Raw genomic sequence first — 18,093 nt, forward strand, 5'->3', positions numbered from 1 at the left:
ACAAGATATTATTGCGTACTTACCTTTTTTCGATTCAAAAACTCCATGTAGCATGCATAACTGAGTGTCAAGACACAGCTGTGAATGGCCACAGTTGGATTTTGGGGGGGATTTTATGGGTGAAACATGTTAATATAACAAGGGTCGGGATGCAGAAATCGCAGACATCAAGGAGTGGTCGAGATATTCATTTTCATATATTTACCCTTTTAAACTTTTTTTTCTTCAATTTTTCTTTGTTCGGATCGATTATTTATCATCTAAAATATTGGTGAAAATGTAACAGTAACGAAAAAAATACAATTAAGCGATAGTTATGAGGTAGATATTCGTGCCTTATTTGCAGACATTAATTTATTTATTGTGATGTGATTTGTTTAAAAATTAAGAATATGCGAGTGAATAATTTTTTAAAGTCGTGTTTTTTTTTAAACTAAGTATTAGACATCAATTAATGACTAAGCTAAAAATGACAGACATTTCGAATAATAAATACGATTACGTACCTTCTTTTTATAGCTAGGTTGAAACAAAAGCGGTTGCGCGACCTCTGTAAACGGGAGTTTCCAGGGTAAAACGGACAAATTTAAAATAGTTTGGGGGGCTTAATGTGCCATGAATATGCTATGGCAGCATATAGACATATTGTTCTATTAAACAAAAGAGCTGTTTTGGCTTAAAATGCAGCAGTTTATTTTAAAGATTAGTGCATAAAGTGCTTTTTCAGCTTTCGATGTGTTTTCCGCCATATACAATTATTTATTTCACATATTTTTTATTCCAAGATGATGACCTATTTATTTTTGCACGAGGGAGCAACATAATCTCGTTGTATATGTATGCTACAATGACAATAAAGGGTAGTCCGAACCAAATCAGAAAAATAATTAAACTTAAAATAATATTAACAATAATAATAATAATACAAAACAATGAGCGAGGCCGTTATCTCCCTCCCCCCCACATAGTGCATTTAACTACAGCATGTCAATCGGTGCACATTTAAATGTGTTTTTGTGACGTGCACGGGTACTCAACATGAAAAAAATAAAAAGCAGAAGAGTGATCCATCGTACACATGCAGAGCGGTCACCCGGCACAATCTAAACGGGGGTAAAAGCATCGAGGGCAGCTAGGGTTTGACAGCAAGGCCGCCAGTGATGTGATGCCCATAAGCAAACGCGTGTGGTTCAACGGCAAGAATGTGGATGGCTGGGAAATACAATGTAAACGTCAGATTTGACTATCCAACCCGTCTAATAACGTAATTTAAGGATTACCCCCCTGTCTAACCCCGTAGGTTGTCGGTCCCAATCGGACCATACCACCAAATGAGAGCAGTAGAAACGCGGGCGTTCAGTGTTAGCATTTCGGCCTTTTTTGTGCCACTCCAAGGCCGACATGAGAGGAACGGATAACATCTCGTCCCTCGAATCGTCGACTACGTGAAGATATTGCGACCAAAACGTGGTATAAACTGGAAAATAAATGCTGTATTTCAGTCGACCCACCCGTCCCCCACGCCAGTTTGTCGAGCCCAGCCATCAAGACGAGTGTGGAACAAGGAAGACGGGCTCCATTTTGGGTGGGACTACCAGCGACGCAGCCAACTAGCGACAAATACAATCTTGTCCAGTGTCGCTTATGCTCCCGAAAGCAGACGAATGGTTGATTAATGACGAACGTAAACATATTAAGACTCGAGCGGCGCGTCTAGGTGGAGGAAATACCCGGTTTCAAGGCGTTTTATGAAAAAAATTCAGCTGTCCTTACCTCAGAATGGTAGCTGCAGCGACGGTCGTATTGCATATATTAACATAATCTGCCCAGCAACGAAGTGTTCTTTGCGTTCTGATTGGTTAGCATTTAGAAGCAAAAGCAGTAGCCACTAGACGATTTAAATTGCCTGTTAAATGCGTACAAAACATGGCCTACCTTGGTATTAAAATTAAGTAAATATTGCGTCTCATTTTAAGTAAGTACTGAGCAGTAGTCGTGGAAAAATATGACTGAATTACGCATTTAAATCGCAGCAAAATCAGACAATAAACATGGGCGTTATCCCAATATAGTACATGTCTTTTTAAAACGACCCAAACAGCTTTCAGCGTTATATTGCCTTAATTCATTTAGAAGCAACAATGGATACGTAATTCAAACGACAGGACGAAAATGTACCGGATTGCCACAACCAAGATGGCGACGAAGCTGACATCTACTTGAATGCGTTATATGGAGTCAATTTCGATGTCTTCGCTCTTCGGGCATCTTAAGACAGAGCCCCTCGCGCCTCATTGAAATGAGTGCAACCAACATGACGTCAAAGTTGAGTAGGACCTCTCTGTACAAGACCATCCGCGTAGTTCAGCCATATTGGGTCAGAACCGTCTCTTAACGTCCTGAAGTATACCCATGTTAATACGGCTTTTTATAAACCAAATCGTTTGTGAATCCTTTAACAATTCAGCGATTCACACCTCACGGACTGGACGTTTAGCGATGGCAATGGCGCTGAAACATGAGCATTCACGGACAGTCTTCCCGGTTTAAATGAATAGGACCTCTTTTGCCATCATTGCGTGCAGTGTGAATACAATACAAAATAATTTTGTGCTACTTGGAGCCATAATCCGTGTGTATTTCTTCTTTCATCCATTTCATTTATAATATATATTAGTTATTAAATAAACATGGTATTTATAAATGTATAATTTAATACATGTTAATGTTAATGTTATTAAATAAACATGGTATTTATAAATGTATAATTTCAAAATTAGAAAATACTGATTTGCATATATATATATATATATATATATATATATATATATATATATATATATATACAGTGGGGAGAACAAGTATTTGATACACTGTCAATGGGTTTTCCCATTATATATACATATACATATATATATACATATATATACATATTAGGGCTGTCAAACGATTAAAATTTTTAATTGAGTTAATTACAGCTTTAAAATTAATTAATCGTAATTAATCGCCATTTAAACCATCTATAAATATGCCATATTTTTCTGTAAATTATTGTTGGAATGGAAAGATAAGACACACGACGGATATATACATTCAACATACGGTACATAAGTACTGTATTTGTTTATTATAACAAATCAACAAGATGGCATTAACATTATTAACATTCTCTTAAAACGATCCATGGATAGAAAGACTTGTAGTTCTTCAAAGATAAATGTTAGTACAAGTTATAGAAATTTTATATTAAAACCCCTCTCAATGTTTTCGTTTTATTCAAATTTTTTAAAAAATTTCAATCAAAAAATAAATTAGTAGCTCTCCATTGTTTATGTCAATAATTACTTGCCTGGCACGGCCAGACTGTTCTCCCTGTGTTTTTCAAACACTGGGAGTATAGTCTGGGTCCCAGCCCATTAACGGCCTCTCGAGCAAATACAAAATCAATCGACAAATCAGATTCGTTTATTTGCGTGACGTGTTCTTAACGAGCAACGTCACTCTTCAGCGTCGGAATTCGTCTCCACAACAACACAGATGGCGAACAGGACAGCCGAGAATATGTTCCAATCCACGGTAAAATCAGTTTTAAATTACCAAAAACACATCGACACAAGTCATTGACAACAGTCTGTCTCGCGCTAGCCATGTTGAATAAACTCCGCTGTCCTCATATGTTTACTTCCGCGCGCAAGTCCCTCGTCCCGCCCGTCGCTGATTGGTCCACTCCGCTGTCTGTTTGCTGTGGCTTGCTCCGCCCTGGAAATTTTATCCGCTTAATGGTAGCCAAACTCAATAGCTGGAACAGCGGTGAGTCTGGAGTACCAGGCTAAATAATTACACCATGCTCGCTCATTGTGCTGAAACTTATAAAATCATTTGGGCCGAAGTGCCAGCAGAGGGCGCCAAACACCAAAAAACAAATAACAAGCGGACACTACACTGCTGTCATTTTAATCTGTTTGAGTGGGGCATGTGCATTAATTGCGTCAAATAATTTGACGTGATTAATTTAAAAAATTAATTACCGCCCGTTAACGCAATAATTTTGACAGCCCTAATATATGTATATGGATATACAGTGGTACCTCTACATACGATCACTTCGACACACGATCTTTTCGACATCCGACGTAAAATTTGAGCCGCCATTTGTTTCTACATCCGACGAGTTGCTCGAAATACGACGACATGACAGCACTGCAAACGAACGCACGGTGGATTTTCTTGTGTGAGAAATCAACACAGTTTTCAAAAAAAGTTGATACAGTTGGAGAAACAAGGAAAAAAGTGATGCTTACCTTTGAAATGAAGATGCAAGTTATAGAAAAATATGAGCTTGGTGTGCGCGTCCCTGAACTGGCTCAACAATACAGCTCCATGGTCCTCTTCCGACCACCGTTCGCCACTATTTATAAGTTAAGGTGACAATTATTATTGTGGTAACATTGCCAAGGAAATCGCCAGCTTCGTCACGTTTTTATCATTTATTTAAGAACTTATCCAACACAAAACGCCCATTGTCTTAAGCAGTTGACTGCTCTCAAGAAAACGAAAGTATTATCTCTACCGCACCGACCTATCTCACCGTGACGTCAGCTTCGCGGTGCGTTCAGGGACAGTAAAAAGTGTCCGCCATATTAGAATCCAATTCGTTACATTATTTACAGGAATAATTATTAATTATTCTTCTTATTATTATATTATTCTGACTTATTTATTTATAACTTATTTGTTTTTCTATGTTTAACTGCCATTTGTAACAGTGCCAGCAGTATTTATTAAGAATTTAGTGTATGTTTTTAGGCTTTGGAACGAATTAATGGAATTATAATGTATTCCTATGGGAAAATCCTGCTCGACATACGACCATTTCGACTTACAAACAAGGTCCTGGAACGAATTAAATTCGTATGTAGAGGTACCACTGTATATATCATATTAAGTGTGTGTAGCCTATGTATTCTTAAATGACCAACATAGTTGGTTGCTTCATTAAGGATTAAAGGTCTTAAGTGTAAAAAAAAAAAAAAAATAGTCAGGTGCTCTGTAAAGGGTTATAGCTGTCCACTGTATTGAACACTGTCCTTAAAAGGGTTGAAGCATATTTGGTTTTCCTATCACCATCAATGGCAGCTAAAGATTTCAATTAATGATGTCATTCATTATGGTCGGGGGCCTCATTCAGTTCGGAGCCGTTGGCTTGCTTTACCTACCTTGTCGTGACCTAGAGTGACCTCTAGCGAGCATTTTTGCCATAAACCATGTAAACGATTTTTTAAAGGCAAAAAATGAGAATTTCAGGATACATGCTTTCACAAAAAAACACTGTGATGACAGTTTTCTCCATAGATGATGTGTTGTCATAGGTAATCTATACCCCCAGTTTACAAATCTGTGTAGATTAGTAAACTATGGGTACAGATTACTAAACTGTACCCATAGTTTGCTAATCTGTTGGTGCCCATTTAATCACCTCCTCTGTTTCATATTACAATTTTACAAACATATCCTGCATTTTTTAGTAATAATCCCTTTATTCGTTCTTGAGTCATCTTAAACACAAACAAGCAGGAAACAGACATACCTAACCAAATACGATGGTGCCTGTACTTATGAACATCTCTACATACGGATTACAGAATTTTCAGGTTTGACACGCCTTAACGGGAAAATATTGCCTCTTGTTATCAAAGAAATTACAGGATACGAAGGCAAAATGGGCTGCTACTCGCAGCTCCCAGAGTTTACTGAACGTAACAAACTTATAGCTACTCTGACGTTAGCTTTTGCCGAGCATCTTTTTGGCATGCAATTGGCTAAAAGAGACCTCTACTGTATGTGTGTCTGTGTATCCCAGCGTCCTCTTTCTTCACCCCTCGGGCCATGAAATGTTCCGACAGCTTTACACGACTCTATTTAAACTTTTTTTTTCATTATAGACCCCAAGAAAGTGATGGTGAAAAGAGGAATAAAAGAAAAAAAAGATTTTTTTTTTCCAAAGCTAGAAATAAAAGAAAAATATGGAAAAGGGGATGTGTTTGGCTGATCTGCCCCAAAAATATTTATACATCTCCAATCAGCACATTATTAAAACAAAAGGAAGGCATAGTTCTCATTCATGTTATGTTTACTGTGCAATAATTTAATTGTACTATGTATTTGTTACATGTTTTGATGAATTTTTATGATATTATTATGATATTTTTATCTGCTTGGAACTGATAAGGGCATTTAAATAGAAAACTCATCCGAACTTATGGAATTTTCAGTTTACGAAACTACTTCCAGAACCAGTTATTTTCGTAAGTAGAGGTACCACTGTACCAAGAGTGTAGGTTTGGTCTCAGTATTGGGACGATATAACAGCATAACCTGCATGGACCCTTTTTGCTGTGGACAGGACATTAATAAGACCAAACAGATTGGGTGAACGGCAGTCAGGGTTACATTTCTCACTAATAGAACCTAATTAATTGATAGGCTAAATGATTAATGTAAAATAAATCTGTATTGGCTTACACTGTACTAACTTTCACACTGCAAATTTACAGTATAACATCTTAATCACATTAAGAATTAAGAACATTTCTGACAAACAAGTTTTTTTTTATTTAAATATGTAAACTTTTTGCTTAAAATAAGCCCATTAAGCTTATTATCAGCTAGCTATTTTTCTTATTTCAAGAAATCTGAGTAAAATTTACTTGAAGCACTGGCAGATAATTTCACTTATTTCTAGTAGATTTACACTGAAAACAAGGCAAGAGAATTGAAGTTTTTTTTTTTTTTTTTTTTTTTCAGTTCGAATGAGGTGGTTTTTTGCAGTGCATATGTATTGGTTCAGGTGATACACCATTCAATTCAAACCTTTGTTTTCAAAAACTACCAAATAAACATTTTGAAAACTTCCAGAATAAATGTTTGGATGTTATTAGCAACTTTCAATTGCATTATTTGAACACAAATTATATTAACATACACAAAAATACAAACTTGTTAATCATGTCTTTGGTATCCAGGAATGCAAAAAAAATAAACATTTGTCTTAATACCAATCAAAATTGTCTGTCTAAATAAATTAAGTACAACTACAACAAAAACTTCTTAGACAGGTAGCCAGGGAATAACAAAAATAAATAAAAATGGAGCCTTCCCTCAGGTAATACACAACTACTTTTGTCCACAAGCACAATCAAACTCAACAAAAAATGAAGCTCCTTTGGGCAGCTTTAAACCACATAAATAAAATAAAAATGAAAACTGGGGAGTAGGGGGTAAACCAGGGGCGTTACCGGGGAGGGGGGGCAGTGCCCAACCACGGACATGCTCTGCCCACCCAAAGAAAACTGGATGTAGTACTAACAGCAGTCTGGGCACCGTGTATGGTATCCCATTCATATAGTAATGATGTTTTACTATACTTACTTTGAAAGTTTTAACCTTTGCATTGTTACCTCCTCTTTCACCTTAAAAAAAAAAAAAAAAAAAAAAAAATGTTGGTTTTGTTCCTAGGGGGCGCTACACACATACTATTTTTTTTTTTTTTTTTTTTTTCACATTTTATCAAAGTTTTCACCAGTGTTCACCTGGCTGTTTAGTTTGGTTTTGAAGCGTTCTGAGGGGGCCAAAGTAGGGCTCAAAGCATGACTGCAAGGGGCGCTACATAGTGTATTTGGAATTTGTCTTTACACGGTATCAAAGATTGCACCTGTCGTGACCTGCCTGGCGATTTTGGTGCATTTCTAAGGTTGTCAAATTGAGCTCAAAGGGGCTGCGCAACAAAGAATATCTATAATATAGTAATAATAAAACCGAGGAACAACAATAGGTTACCTAAAAAAAACATTGTCACTTGCATGTCCGTACTGTTCAGTTATGGATGTGTTCTAAGTCAAATAAAATCAAATCAACTTTTATTTGATTAGGCCAAATCACAACAACAGTTATCTCAAGGAGAAAACAAAACATGTTTTAAGGTGCAGTGGCCTTACGCTGGATTTCGACCTACTGGAGCATTGTGCCTTTTTTTTTTTTTTTTGCCCCCCCCCCCCCCCCCCCCCCCATCAGCCAATCAAACGTGCGTTTGAGTGGGAAAATGTGCTAGCACATTCAGCAAGTGAAAAGGGGTTAATGTAAGTCGGAACATAATTATACTGTAATTCACTTACTAATGGTAGGGTCAGTTCCATCCTTACAACATATGGGAAGACAATCTAAATGACCTATATAACTGAAGTCATTATATAATGCAAATAAGGTTGCTTAAAAGTTGGTGGGGACAATTGGAGCAGCTTGAAAAGTTGGTAGTGTTAAGTCCCTACAGTCCCTATGCAAATCTACGCCCTTGCACTGTACATAACAAGGAGACCGACAATCGGGACATGGCAAATGTAAATGGATACAAAATGGAGTATGACATCTCGCTATTTTTCATGCACTTTTCCTTAAACGCACTAGAGGGCACTGTTCATTCAGCACACGTACGTAAGTGGACGAGCTGTACCAGGGTGGTGAGGGAGGAGGAGGCACCATGTACGAAGCAGCCCTAGCAATAATCTCTGCCCACATTTGCACGGCGGAGAGACTCCTACACAGCGCCCTTCCTCACATTTTCCCTGCCCGTCCAAACAGGCAAGAACAGGACTTGGTCGTGCTCGTCCAAACAGCGGATACCACCGTAGCATTCCTTAGGACTTTTTTTTTTTTTTAATAAGCGTGTCAGTTCTGTTAAGGAGTTCCCACTCACTCTCGGAAGATGGGTTCCGTCCCGGTGATATCAGCTCTGGTTTTGGCCGTCGTGGTTCCATCGTTGGCCGGATACATCGAGGTATGTCTACGCGCTACTTTTTCGTGCTTTTACGCTCATACATTACTCGAAACAAGTGTGACAGTCCTCTTCTTCTATGGTTTCATACCTATATATAATAATATCACCTTATGTAGGTATGCGAGCACTCTTCTTCTGTGGTTTTGTTGGCGCTAAAACACGACTGGTCCATTTTGTGCTGTTTGTGATGCTTTTATGGGTGCCCATCTGGCTAATTTAGTCTAATAAAAAGGTTATGTCAGACTGAAATGAATAATTATTGTATGTCCGGGCTCCCACCTCCCTCACTGCATGGTTTCATTCGAGAAGGTGCATGGTGCAGAGATCAAATGAAAGACGAGTGGCTTTGTCAGGCCTCGGGGGACCTCGCACATAACACATAGTAACCTCCCTCCCTCTGTGCTAGCTGTTTACAGTCTATCTTTATCACAGAGGAGGACGTTTTTAATCCCCTTGGAGCCTATTTAGACAGACCCGTCATGCTGACTTGTCAGGCGTAGTGCGGTGATGCCCTATTGTGGTTCTGCGTATTTTGTTTTGAATGTTTCAGCATGATGTGAGGATAGGGCACTCAATGAACTCATTGGCTGTGATTGACGGCGCTAGACGTCAAATCCACTTTGACTGGAGGCGCCCTGTCAAAATGGATTGGACGTCCAGCGCAGTCAATGACACTTATACATGATAATTCACAGTCAGTCCTGCAGACAGTTTAATGCTAGAACTACCGAGGCAGTCATTTTGACTGTTTTCAAAATTTGCCCATGTCCCGATGATATATTTTTGCATGTGAGTCCGAGTCACTTGATTTTGAACCTTGATCAGAGACCTCGGAAATGTATTAACAAGGAAATGTTTCCAATGTGAACCAAAAAGTCTCAGCTTTATAGGATTATAAAGAGGTTATCATATCAGTACAGCATTGGTTTCAAATAAGCAAAAAGAAATTCACAAATCACCTTTTTTGTGAAGCACAGAGTAGGCTGCACACCAATTAAATTTAAATAATTACAAAATAGTTACATTTATATGTTTTGTTTTATATAAATCAAATGGAAAAATTGAGCTAATTTGGTGGAGATTTTCTAGACTATTTTGCTGTCGTTGGACATTTTCTCTTTGTTATGCAAAGTTTAACGTAAAACGTAGTAGAGCTGAAAAGAATACTCGAGCAACTCGAGTAACTTGACTTTAAAAACTGATCCGAGTAATTTTGTCCACCTCGAGGAATCGTTTAGTTTTGCCAGCTCTCAGCATCACATTTTGCCCGGACAACTTTAAATGCGGGACAACGCGCTGACGTCACATGTGTAGAGGAAGAAGCAATTAAAAAAAAAAAAAAAAAAACTTACTGCAGCCGACAGCCGCTACAAACTACGCCGACGTTGCTAAAAACTACGCCCGCATGATGCTAGTGTGGTAGCAAGTAGTGTCCGATGCGTCTCATAGATATTGCATGCATTTAGGACTAGATGCAAAATGACAGACTCGGCCGCGTCTGGGTAGCGTTAGTAAACAAGCAGTAGACTCCTCAGCGCTAATAAATATAACGTTACTGTCACTCGCTCACGTAACGTTAGCCCTTCGGAGGGCTAGGTTTCTATTGATTATGACCACTGTCAATGCGTGGCTAACATGTCTTACATACAGGCTTTATTTAATCTGTAAAAACACAGCGCTGTAGAGTGATGAGGGTGTAAAATTAAAACATATTAAAGCTAGCTGTCAGTTTTAGCTCAGTAGCCATTGCTGAATAAAACACCAAGTAGCACTGGTCCCTCATGTGCTCCAATACAGCAGGTATCATACATTTATTTTGAACACTGCAAAAACTCGAACTCCTATCAGCACTTACAGTTTAGACCAGGGGTGTCCAAACTTTTTGCAAAGGGGGCCAGATTTGGCATGGTAAAAATATGGGGGGCCGACCTTGGCTGACGTCCTTTACGTAGAACAATATATTTAAGCAAAATTTAGCAAGCCATTCAGTGTGTCACGTTTGCTTTTTTTTTTTTTTTTTTTTTTTTTTTAATGAATAATTTCAACAATCTCGCAACTAGCCTTTGCGGCGTTCTCTTTCGACTCTCGGGCTCTTGCGAAATACTACTGCTGTGAAATTAAACGAGTTTCAAGTTGCTTCAATTTCTCGCTGCGTATCTTCCCTGTAATCTTGTCGTACATGTCAGCGTGTCTTGTTTGGTAATATCGCCTCACATTGAAATCTTTAAAAACAGCGACTGTCTCTTTGCAAATGAGGCAAGACACAGTTGTTGCGTATTTTAGTGAAGAAATAGTCCAATTTCCACCTATCCTTGAAGCGTCGGCCGTCGCAGTCAGCTTTCTTTTTTTCGTTGATTGTCGCCATTTTAGAAAATTTGAGGTAGAGGGTCACACGGAGTAATATTGCTTAGCCCCTTAAATACTTGCAACATGAAGCAATTATCAGAGAATCCCAAAATTTGAAAAATAAGGTCCTAATGAAACCTTTTTTTCAAATTTGTGAAAAGTCAAAATGAATATGTGTAATAAGCACTGTAATATCTATAACCCATGCTAAATCATGTTTTTTTCTCATGGAACCTGTAGATGCATGTGTTGACTTGCATCCATCATTTTTTTTTTCAAAAAGAAATGTCAAAATTCTAAATTAGTCTGAAAATCATGAAAATTTAGGTGTATCAAATGTGATACATTTGGCAATAAAGGGTTAAAGTGCTGCTGCCTTTTAGTGGGTAAATGAGGAGCAGCATTTCGTGTGTAAGCTACTTCGTATGCTGGTTGCAGTACTGCTGACCAATTTATTAAGTCTGCGTGCGGGCCAGATGTTATTGATTTTATGACAGGCTGGGGGCCGGATGAAATTTGACCACGGGCCGCATTTGGCCCCCGGGCCGGACTTTGGACATTCTGGTTTATATTAACTTAAACCTTAACTAGAACTTAAAAATAGCTTGACACAAATGGAAATTCAATTGAAACACGTAGCTTTCAAGTGATGTGTGTTATGAAGTGTAATTACATTTTTAGGTAACAAATATGTTTTTTTAATAAGATTTAGAAGTTTTTTGAGTGAAAGTAGTGAATTTTTTTTTCTAGTCACATCTGAGTTGCAATTGTTGGCTGTTTTCAACAATGTACATCGAAAATAAAGACATTGATTGACTGAAAATGGTTCAATATTGGATTAAATGTCTTTTTTTCTCATGGATATTTATAATTGCTCTTTACCTAAAAAAAAATGTTTTATCCGATCACTCGATTAATCGATAGAATTTTCAGTCGATTAGTCGATTACTAAAATATTCGATAGCTGCAGCCGTAAAACTTAGTATATTTTTTAGTTAATTTTTTTTTTTTCGCAGTTTCCTTAAACCTGTGGATTATCTTGTTGCTTTTTGGCCAGAACTCATTTACTGCCGTTGACAGTTCTTGACACCAAACCCTTTTCAACAGGGCAGTAGATGATCATGGATCACTGCCGTTGACGGTAATAGACGTCCAATCTGATTTGATTGTTGGGCTGGCAGGGATCGACTCATGACCCTGATCCGATGTTATCGAAATTAGACCCAATCACATCATTTTCAGTGGATTGAAATCGGGAAACAAACGATCATGTTTTAATAGTGTTTTTACTGAATTTTTTTTCAAAGAAGTTTAATCTCACTGGCTGCCAGTCCCTCACAGTCAAAATGGATTGGATGTTTCACGCAGGCAATGGCAGCCAGTGAGTTCAATGAGTGCCCTGTAGAGGTAATGTAAGGGTTTTATTGGTCAAAAGCAAGAATAGTACCGAAGTTCAATGCTTTATGGCTGTTTTTTTAATGGTACCTTTCCCAAAAAATGTCTGATTGTTTCACTTGCCTCAAGAACAGTTGAGAAACCGTGTGGTCAGTGGTCCACCACTCCCCATTCAACTTCACACATATCTGAGGTCCACTTTCACACCTACCAAAGGATGGCACATATGTGACAACAAACTGTTTTTAACAAGATGTCTAGCTGACCGTTTGGAGGCCAGACCACCCGCCAGGCGCCCCCTGCACAGGCAGAAATGGCATAACAAAGCCTAGCAAATTCGATGCCGCCACGCGACGGTCGATACCGGACGGACTCCCTCCCGGGCGTGATTAATGGAGGAAATGCGTGGCTCCTCCTGATCAGTCATCTTGATTAAATGGCGGTACTGTACGATGGGGGCCGCTGGCGGATGAGTCGCATGCTGAGCTTTTTGTTGTTGTTGTTGAATCGATAGCTAGGCTGAATGGTGCTGCTTGTCTTCTGTTTGTTCGGATTTATTTGCATTACCAACAGCACATGTATATGACTTCATTGGACTGTTGAATGTGTCAATAAACACTTGGGAGAATCTATGTGGACAGCGGGATAACACAGTTTACACAGGATATTCTACAAAACTAATAAGCAGAAAAAAACAATTAAAAAAACACAACAGTATTTTGTAGAGATGTCCTGATCCGTTCATTTACAGCCTCACACCTCTCCCTCCTGCTTCAGAGTCGGACAGCCTCACCATGTCGTGCAACGACAAAATTGCCAACATTTTTTCCCCAAGAGGAACCATAACAAAGATCTATTTGAAATATTTCATTAGCCAGGCTAATGTCGTAGCTCTCAGCTACGGTACATGTACGTAAATTGCGTAGCTACATTACCCTACGTAATAATCCAACTTTTTTTTCCCTCGTAGCAATAGTACAATTTACATCTCGTAATCTTTCTTTTTCCTTTTATTTGGCTCTAATACGTACTACATTACCACAACAATAATAGCCCTTCTGTTAATGGACCAATGGCGTAGGTTTGCATAAGGACGTTAGGGACTAGGAGTGGGAATCTCTTGGTACCCCACGATATGATACGATTTGCGATACAAAGCTCACGATAACGATGATCTGACGATATGGCGATACAACGACTATCGATACTTTGGTTAGGAAATCATTCTATAATATTCTACAAATGACCAATAAACAGAAAACAAGCTTCTGCTGTGAATCGGAATGAGTTTATCACTAGTAGACGTCCAATCCATTTGAACTGGGAGGATGGCAGCGAATGAACGAATCTGCCATCCCTCCCACTTCAAACGGATTGAACGTCTATGGCCGTCAGTGGCAGCCAATGCCAGGCAATGAGGTAATTTTGGGTCTTTTAAGGTCATTCACCTGTTGATTTTCAATTACTTCCTGTTGATTTTGGGGTATTTTATGGATCACTTCTAGAGCTGAAACGAATACTCGAGCAACTCGAGTAACTCGAGTTTAAAAACTGATCCGATTAATTTTATAACCTCGAGTAATCGCTTAATTTTGACAGCTCTGAGCATCACGTTTTGCCCAGACTACTTTTAATATAGGACAAGAAGCAATACCAAAAAAAAAAACTTACTGCAGCCGACAGCCGCTATAAACGACACCGACTTTGCTAAAGACTAGCCCGCATGATGCTACGGTGGTAGCAGGAAGCGTCTGATGCTTCTCATGGAGATCACATGTATGTTGAACTAGATGCGAAATGATAGTCAGCGGCGTTAGTAAACAGCCGCCATCTTAAAGCAGTAGACTTCTAAGCACTAATAAATAAGATTAACTTTACTGTCACTCGCTCACGTAACGTTAGCCCTGCGGAGGGCTAGATTTCTATTACCGGTAATTATGACTACTGTTGATGCGTGGCTAACATGTGTTACACACTGGCTTTATTTAATCTGTGAAAACATAGCGTTGTAGAGTGATGAGGGTGTAAAATAAAAACTTAATAATGCTAACTGTCAATTTTAGCTCAGTAGTCATTGCTGGATAAAACACCAAGTAGCACTGGTCCCTAATGTGCTCCAATACAGCAGGTATCATACATTTATTTTGAACACTGCAAAAACTCAAAATCCTATCAGGAATTACAGTTTAGACTAACTTAAAACTTAACTAAAACTTAAAGATATCTTGACACTTGATAGCTTGATAGAAATTCAATTGAAACTCGTGGGAAAAACACCTAATTTTTAAGTGATTTGTGTTATCAAGTGTAATGGCATTTTTAGGTAAGAAATATATAAAGTTTTTTGAGTGAAAGCAGTCTTTTTTTTATTCTAGTTACATCTGAGATGCAATTGTTGGCTGTTTTCAACAATGTATATCGAAAATAAAGACATTGACTGAAAATGGTTCAATATTAGATGAAATGTCTTGTTTTCTCATGTATATCTATAATTGCTCTTCATCTAAAAATATGTTTTATCCGATTACTCGATTAATCGATAGAATTTTCAGTCGATTACTCGATTACTAAACTATTCGACAGCTGCAGCCCTAGTCACTTCATGTTTATTTTGAGTTACATAACAGGAAGTGACCTGGGAATCACCCAAATGAACAGGCAGTGACTCAAACTCAACAGGAAATGACCTCAAATGAACAGCAAGTGACCTGTAAATGCCCAGAAAATCGGACTGAATGACTGTGAATGCTCTGGTTTAGAATTAATGAACGTTTCTAGTCTAAATGGATTCGGCGTCAAGCACCGTCAATGCAGCCTTAGAGTTAACCGAGACGCTATTATGTTGGAAGATTTTGGCAGCAACTTGGTTGCTTTTTATTCATTTTTTTTAGACATTGACACCTTTTTAAAATGATTTCTCGATTCTTGGCAGGAGCATATCGATAACCTTTGGGGATACAAAGTATCACGATATATCACCGTTTCGATATTTTTTCACACCCCTATTAGGGACATGTATTTGCATACAAATACATTACAGTAACTGATGCTTGTAAGTGAAGAAATATAAAATAATGACAGAAAATATGTATTTATTTCAAATAAGTCAAGGATTTTTCTAAATTTATTGACTTTTTTTCATATGGAAAAGTAAAGTCAGCGTCACTTGTCAACTCAAAAGTTGAACAAAGCATTGTGTTGTGGCTGCCGCTGCACCGAACCGACCTTGACCTTTTGATTTACGGGCTCCCGAGAGGCTCGCTCGCTTTACGTGTCAGACATATTTTATTCCCTGCTCGCCCTATTGTTGTTCATAGTCGCCGTTCGAGCTCACAGCTAAGAGCAAACGACTTTGTTGTGTCAGCTACTCGCTCTGCAAAAAACAAGCGTCTGCTCACCCGTTCTTCAGCGTTCCCTGTATTTGGCCTTCTGACCTTGTGATTCACACTGGGTTTATCTAGTCCTTTTATTTGGGATTAGGTTCACAGCGGTTAACGCTATCTGTACATTTTAGTACAGTCGGACCACTTATCTCGACACTGCATTGGAAACGGCACGTACCAATGAACACGTTGTACAGCACAACATTAGATTAACCAGCCAGAGACGGCATTGAGCAGGTTGTCGGCAGGACATGCTTTCACTCAATGGAGACAATCTCAGCCTTTGGAGATGAGGACATGGCAACACATGAGCACAGTATATTGAAGTAGTTACATTAATCCTTTGTGAGTAGCTAGGATTATAGTGGCCGACTTTGAGAGTGTATAGTGTGAAAAAAACACCCCAAAATCTTTATAAGTGCCTGTATTTATCATATATACAACAAGCTATCATCTAAAACATGTCCTCCCTATACTGCTAGTTTTTAGTCAACATTCCTGTTAAAATTTCAACATCAACTGCTTAGTATAAACAAAAAAATGAAAAAAACAGTGGCAAGACTGCATTGCCTTAGGCTGAATGGTCACGATAGAACCCCTTTCCCTTCTGTAAGAGCCATTATGATGTGTTAACAATGTTAAATTATTTTTTTTTTGTTGTTCATTTATTATTACGGTATTTACCGGTTGAGGCTAATAAGCTCAGTCAATTTAATTCATTTTTAAATGCATTTATTGCTTTGTGAAATGAAAGTGCAATTCTGCATAGTTTAAAAAAAAACTTGGGAATTTTATTTTGCATTCGCCTTTAATGCTCTTTTGAAAGTACAATCTTAGCAAGCCTTTGTTCTACATCTCCTAAAATTTATTTTGCAATGCATTCAATGTTCCGAATCCAAAACATGTTTGACATGTCGGTTGGCCCCCTCCTCTAAGTCGCAGCCGTCTATAACTTTTCTGTAGCCGAAGTATTCCCATACTAGCGATTTTGTTTTGTTCGATTTAGGAAAAAGTTCAGGAGTTTCACCTCCTCCTGCCATCATGTAGCACAGCTGACTCACTGACACTGAGCAACGACTGGTGGGGGAGGGTTGAGCCTTGCAGGTGCAAACAAAGGATTTCTCCCTTTGTTTTTGGGACATAAAAATAGCTACCGTATTTTTCGGACTATAAGTCGCAGTGGTTGTTGTTGTTGTTTTTTTTTCCTAATAGTTTGGCTAGGGGTGCGACTTATACTCAGGAGCGACTTATCTGTGAAATTATTACCACATTATGATATCATTTCACATGTTATTTTGGTGTTTTGGAGTGACACTGATGGTTTGGTAAACTTGTTAGCATGTTCTTTATGCTATAGTTATCTGAATAACTCTTAATAGCTATGTTACGTTAACATACCGACCACGTTCGCATTTTGTTGTTCATGCATCATGTAACATTATCATACTGTACACTTATTCAGCATGTTTTCCTCTATTGTACTTTTTTTTTAAATTGCCTTTCAAAAGATGACATATCTGTTTTATGTGTTGGATTTTATCAAGTAAATTTCCCCAAATATATAATATGTATAAATAATAATATACAGAACTCCGGTGCGACTTCTATATGTTTTTTCTTCATCGTTAGGCATTTTACGGCTGGTGCGACTTATACTGAGGTGCGACTTATAGTCAGAAAAATACAGTAATCCCGTAGGGAGAGTATGATGGAGAATTTTGGGCGCTTTTGTCACCGTGACATTTTCATATCACGGTATACCTTGAAACGGGTAATCGGCAAATGTCTAGTGACAGCGTTACCCACAACATATCCAAACCCATCACAACCACACGGCATTGGAGCAAATTCTGCATGAGTAAGGATGAATAATTGATCCCAACCTTTCCATCCCTAATGACAATGTCGATATTTTTAGCTAGCATTGATCAAGCAAATGACATAAGCTTGACTCGCAATTAACCTACGCCTCAATGAATCCCACGAGAGCCTGCCTGTTCAACAAATGCAAAATTTATTACGATCATTTTAGTCTGGTCGCAACTTCAACTGTAAATTCCGGCTGGATTTTTGCTTTGACTTGCCTTTGGAAAGTCATACTTGTGTGTAGGAGTGGGAACCTCATGGTACCGCACGATA

General features: G+C 38.4%; 2 protein-coding genes across 11 annotated transcripts in view; one reads left to right on the forward strand and one right to left on the reverse strand.

The window, feature by feature from the left end:
• LOC130911222 (PR domain zinc finger protein 10-like) overlaps positions 1-4,876 on the reverse strand; it is a 40,381-nt gene extending 35,505 nt beyond the window's left edge. Inside the window, exon 1 of one of the 7 annotated variants that reach the window (XM_057829045.1) lies at positions 4,302-4,876. The gene's annotated coding sequence lies outside the window, so the exon portion shown is untranslated. The other 6 variants (XM_057829046.1, XM_057829048.1, XM_057829041.1 and 3 more) reach the window with 6 other exon arrangements.
• Positions 4,877-8,555: 3,679 nt separating this feature from the next.
• Positions 8,556-18,093, forward strand: part of LOC130911225 (amyloid beta precursor like protein 2-like) — a 189,358-nt gene continuing 179,820 nt past the window's right edge. For 3 of the 4 annotated variants that reach the window (XM_057829052.1, XM_057829054.1, XM_057829055.1), the window contains exon 1: positions 8,556-8,830. In XM_057829052.1, coding sequence (XP_057685035.1) covers positions 8,759-8,830 — 72 coding nt within the window. In that variant the 5' untranslated portion in view covers positions 8,556-8,758. The remainder of the gene's footprint in view (positions 8,831-18,093) is intronic. The other variant, XM_057829053.1, reaches the window with a different exon arrangement.

This window comes from Corythoichthys intestinalis, unplaced genomic scaffold (assembly GCF_030265065.1).
Source record: "Corythoichthys intestinalis isolate RoL2023-P3 unplaced genomic scaffold, ASM3026506v1 HiC_scaffold_23, whole genome shotgun sequence".
In the NCBI taxonomy this organism is placed as follows: Eukaryota; Metazoa; Chordata; class Actinopteri; order Syngnathiformes; family Syngnathidae; genus Corythoichthys; species Corythoichthys intestinalis.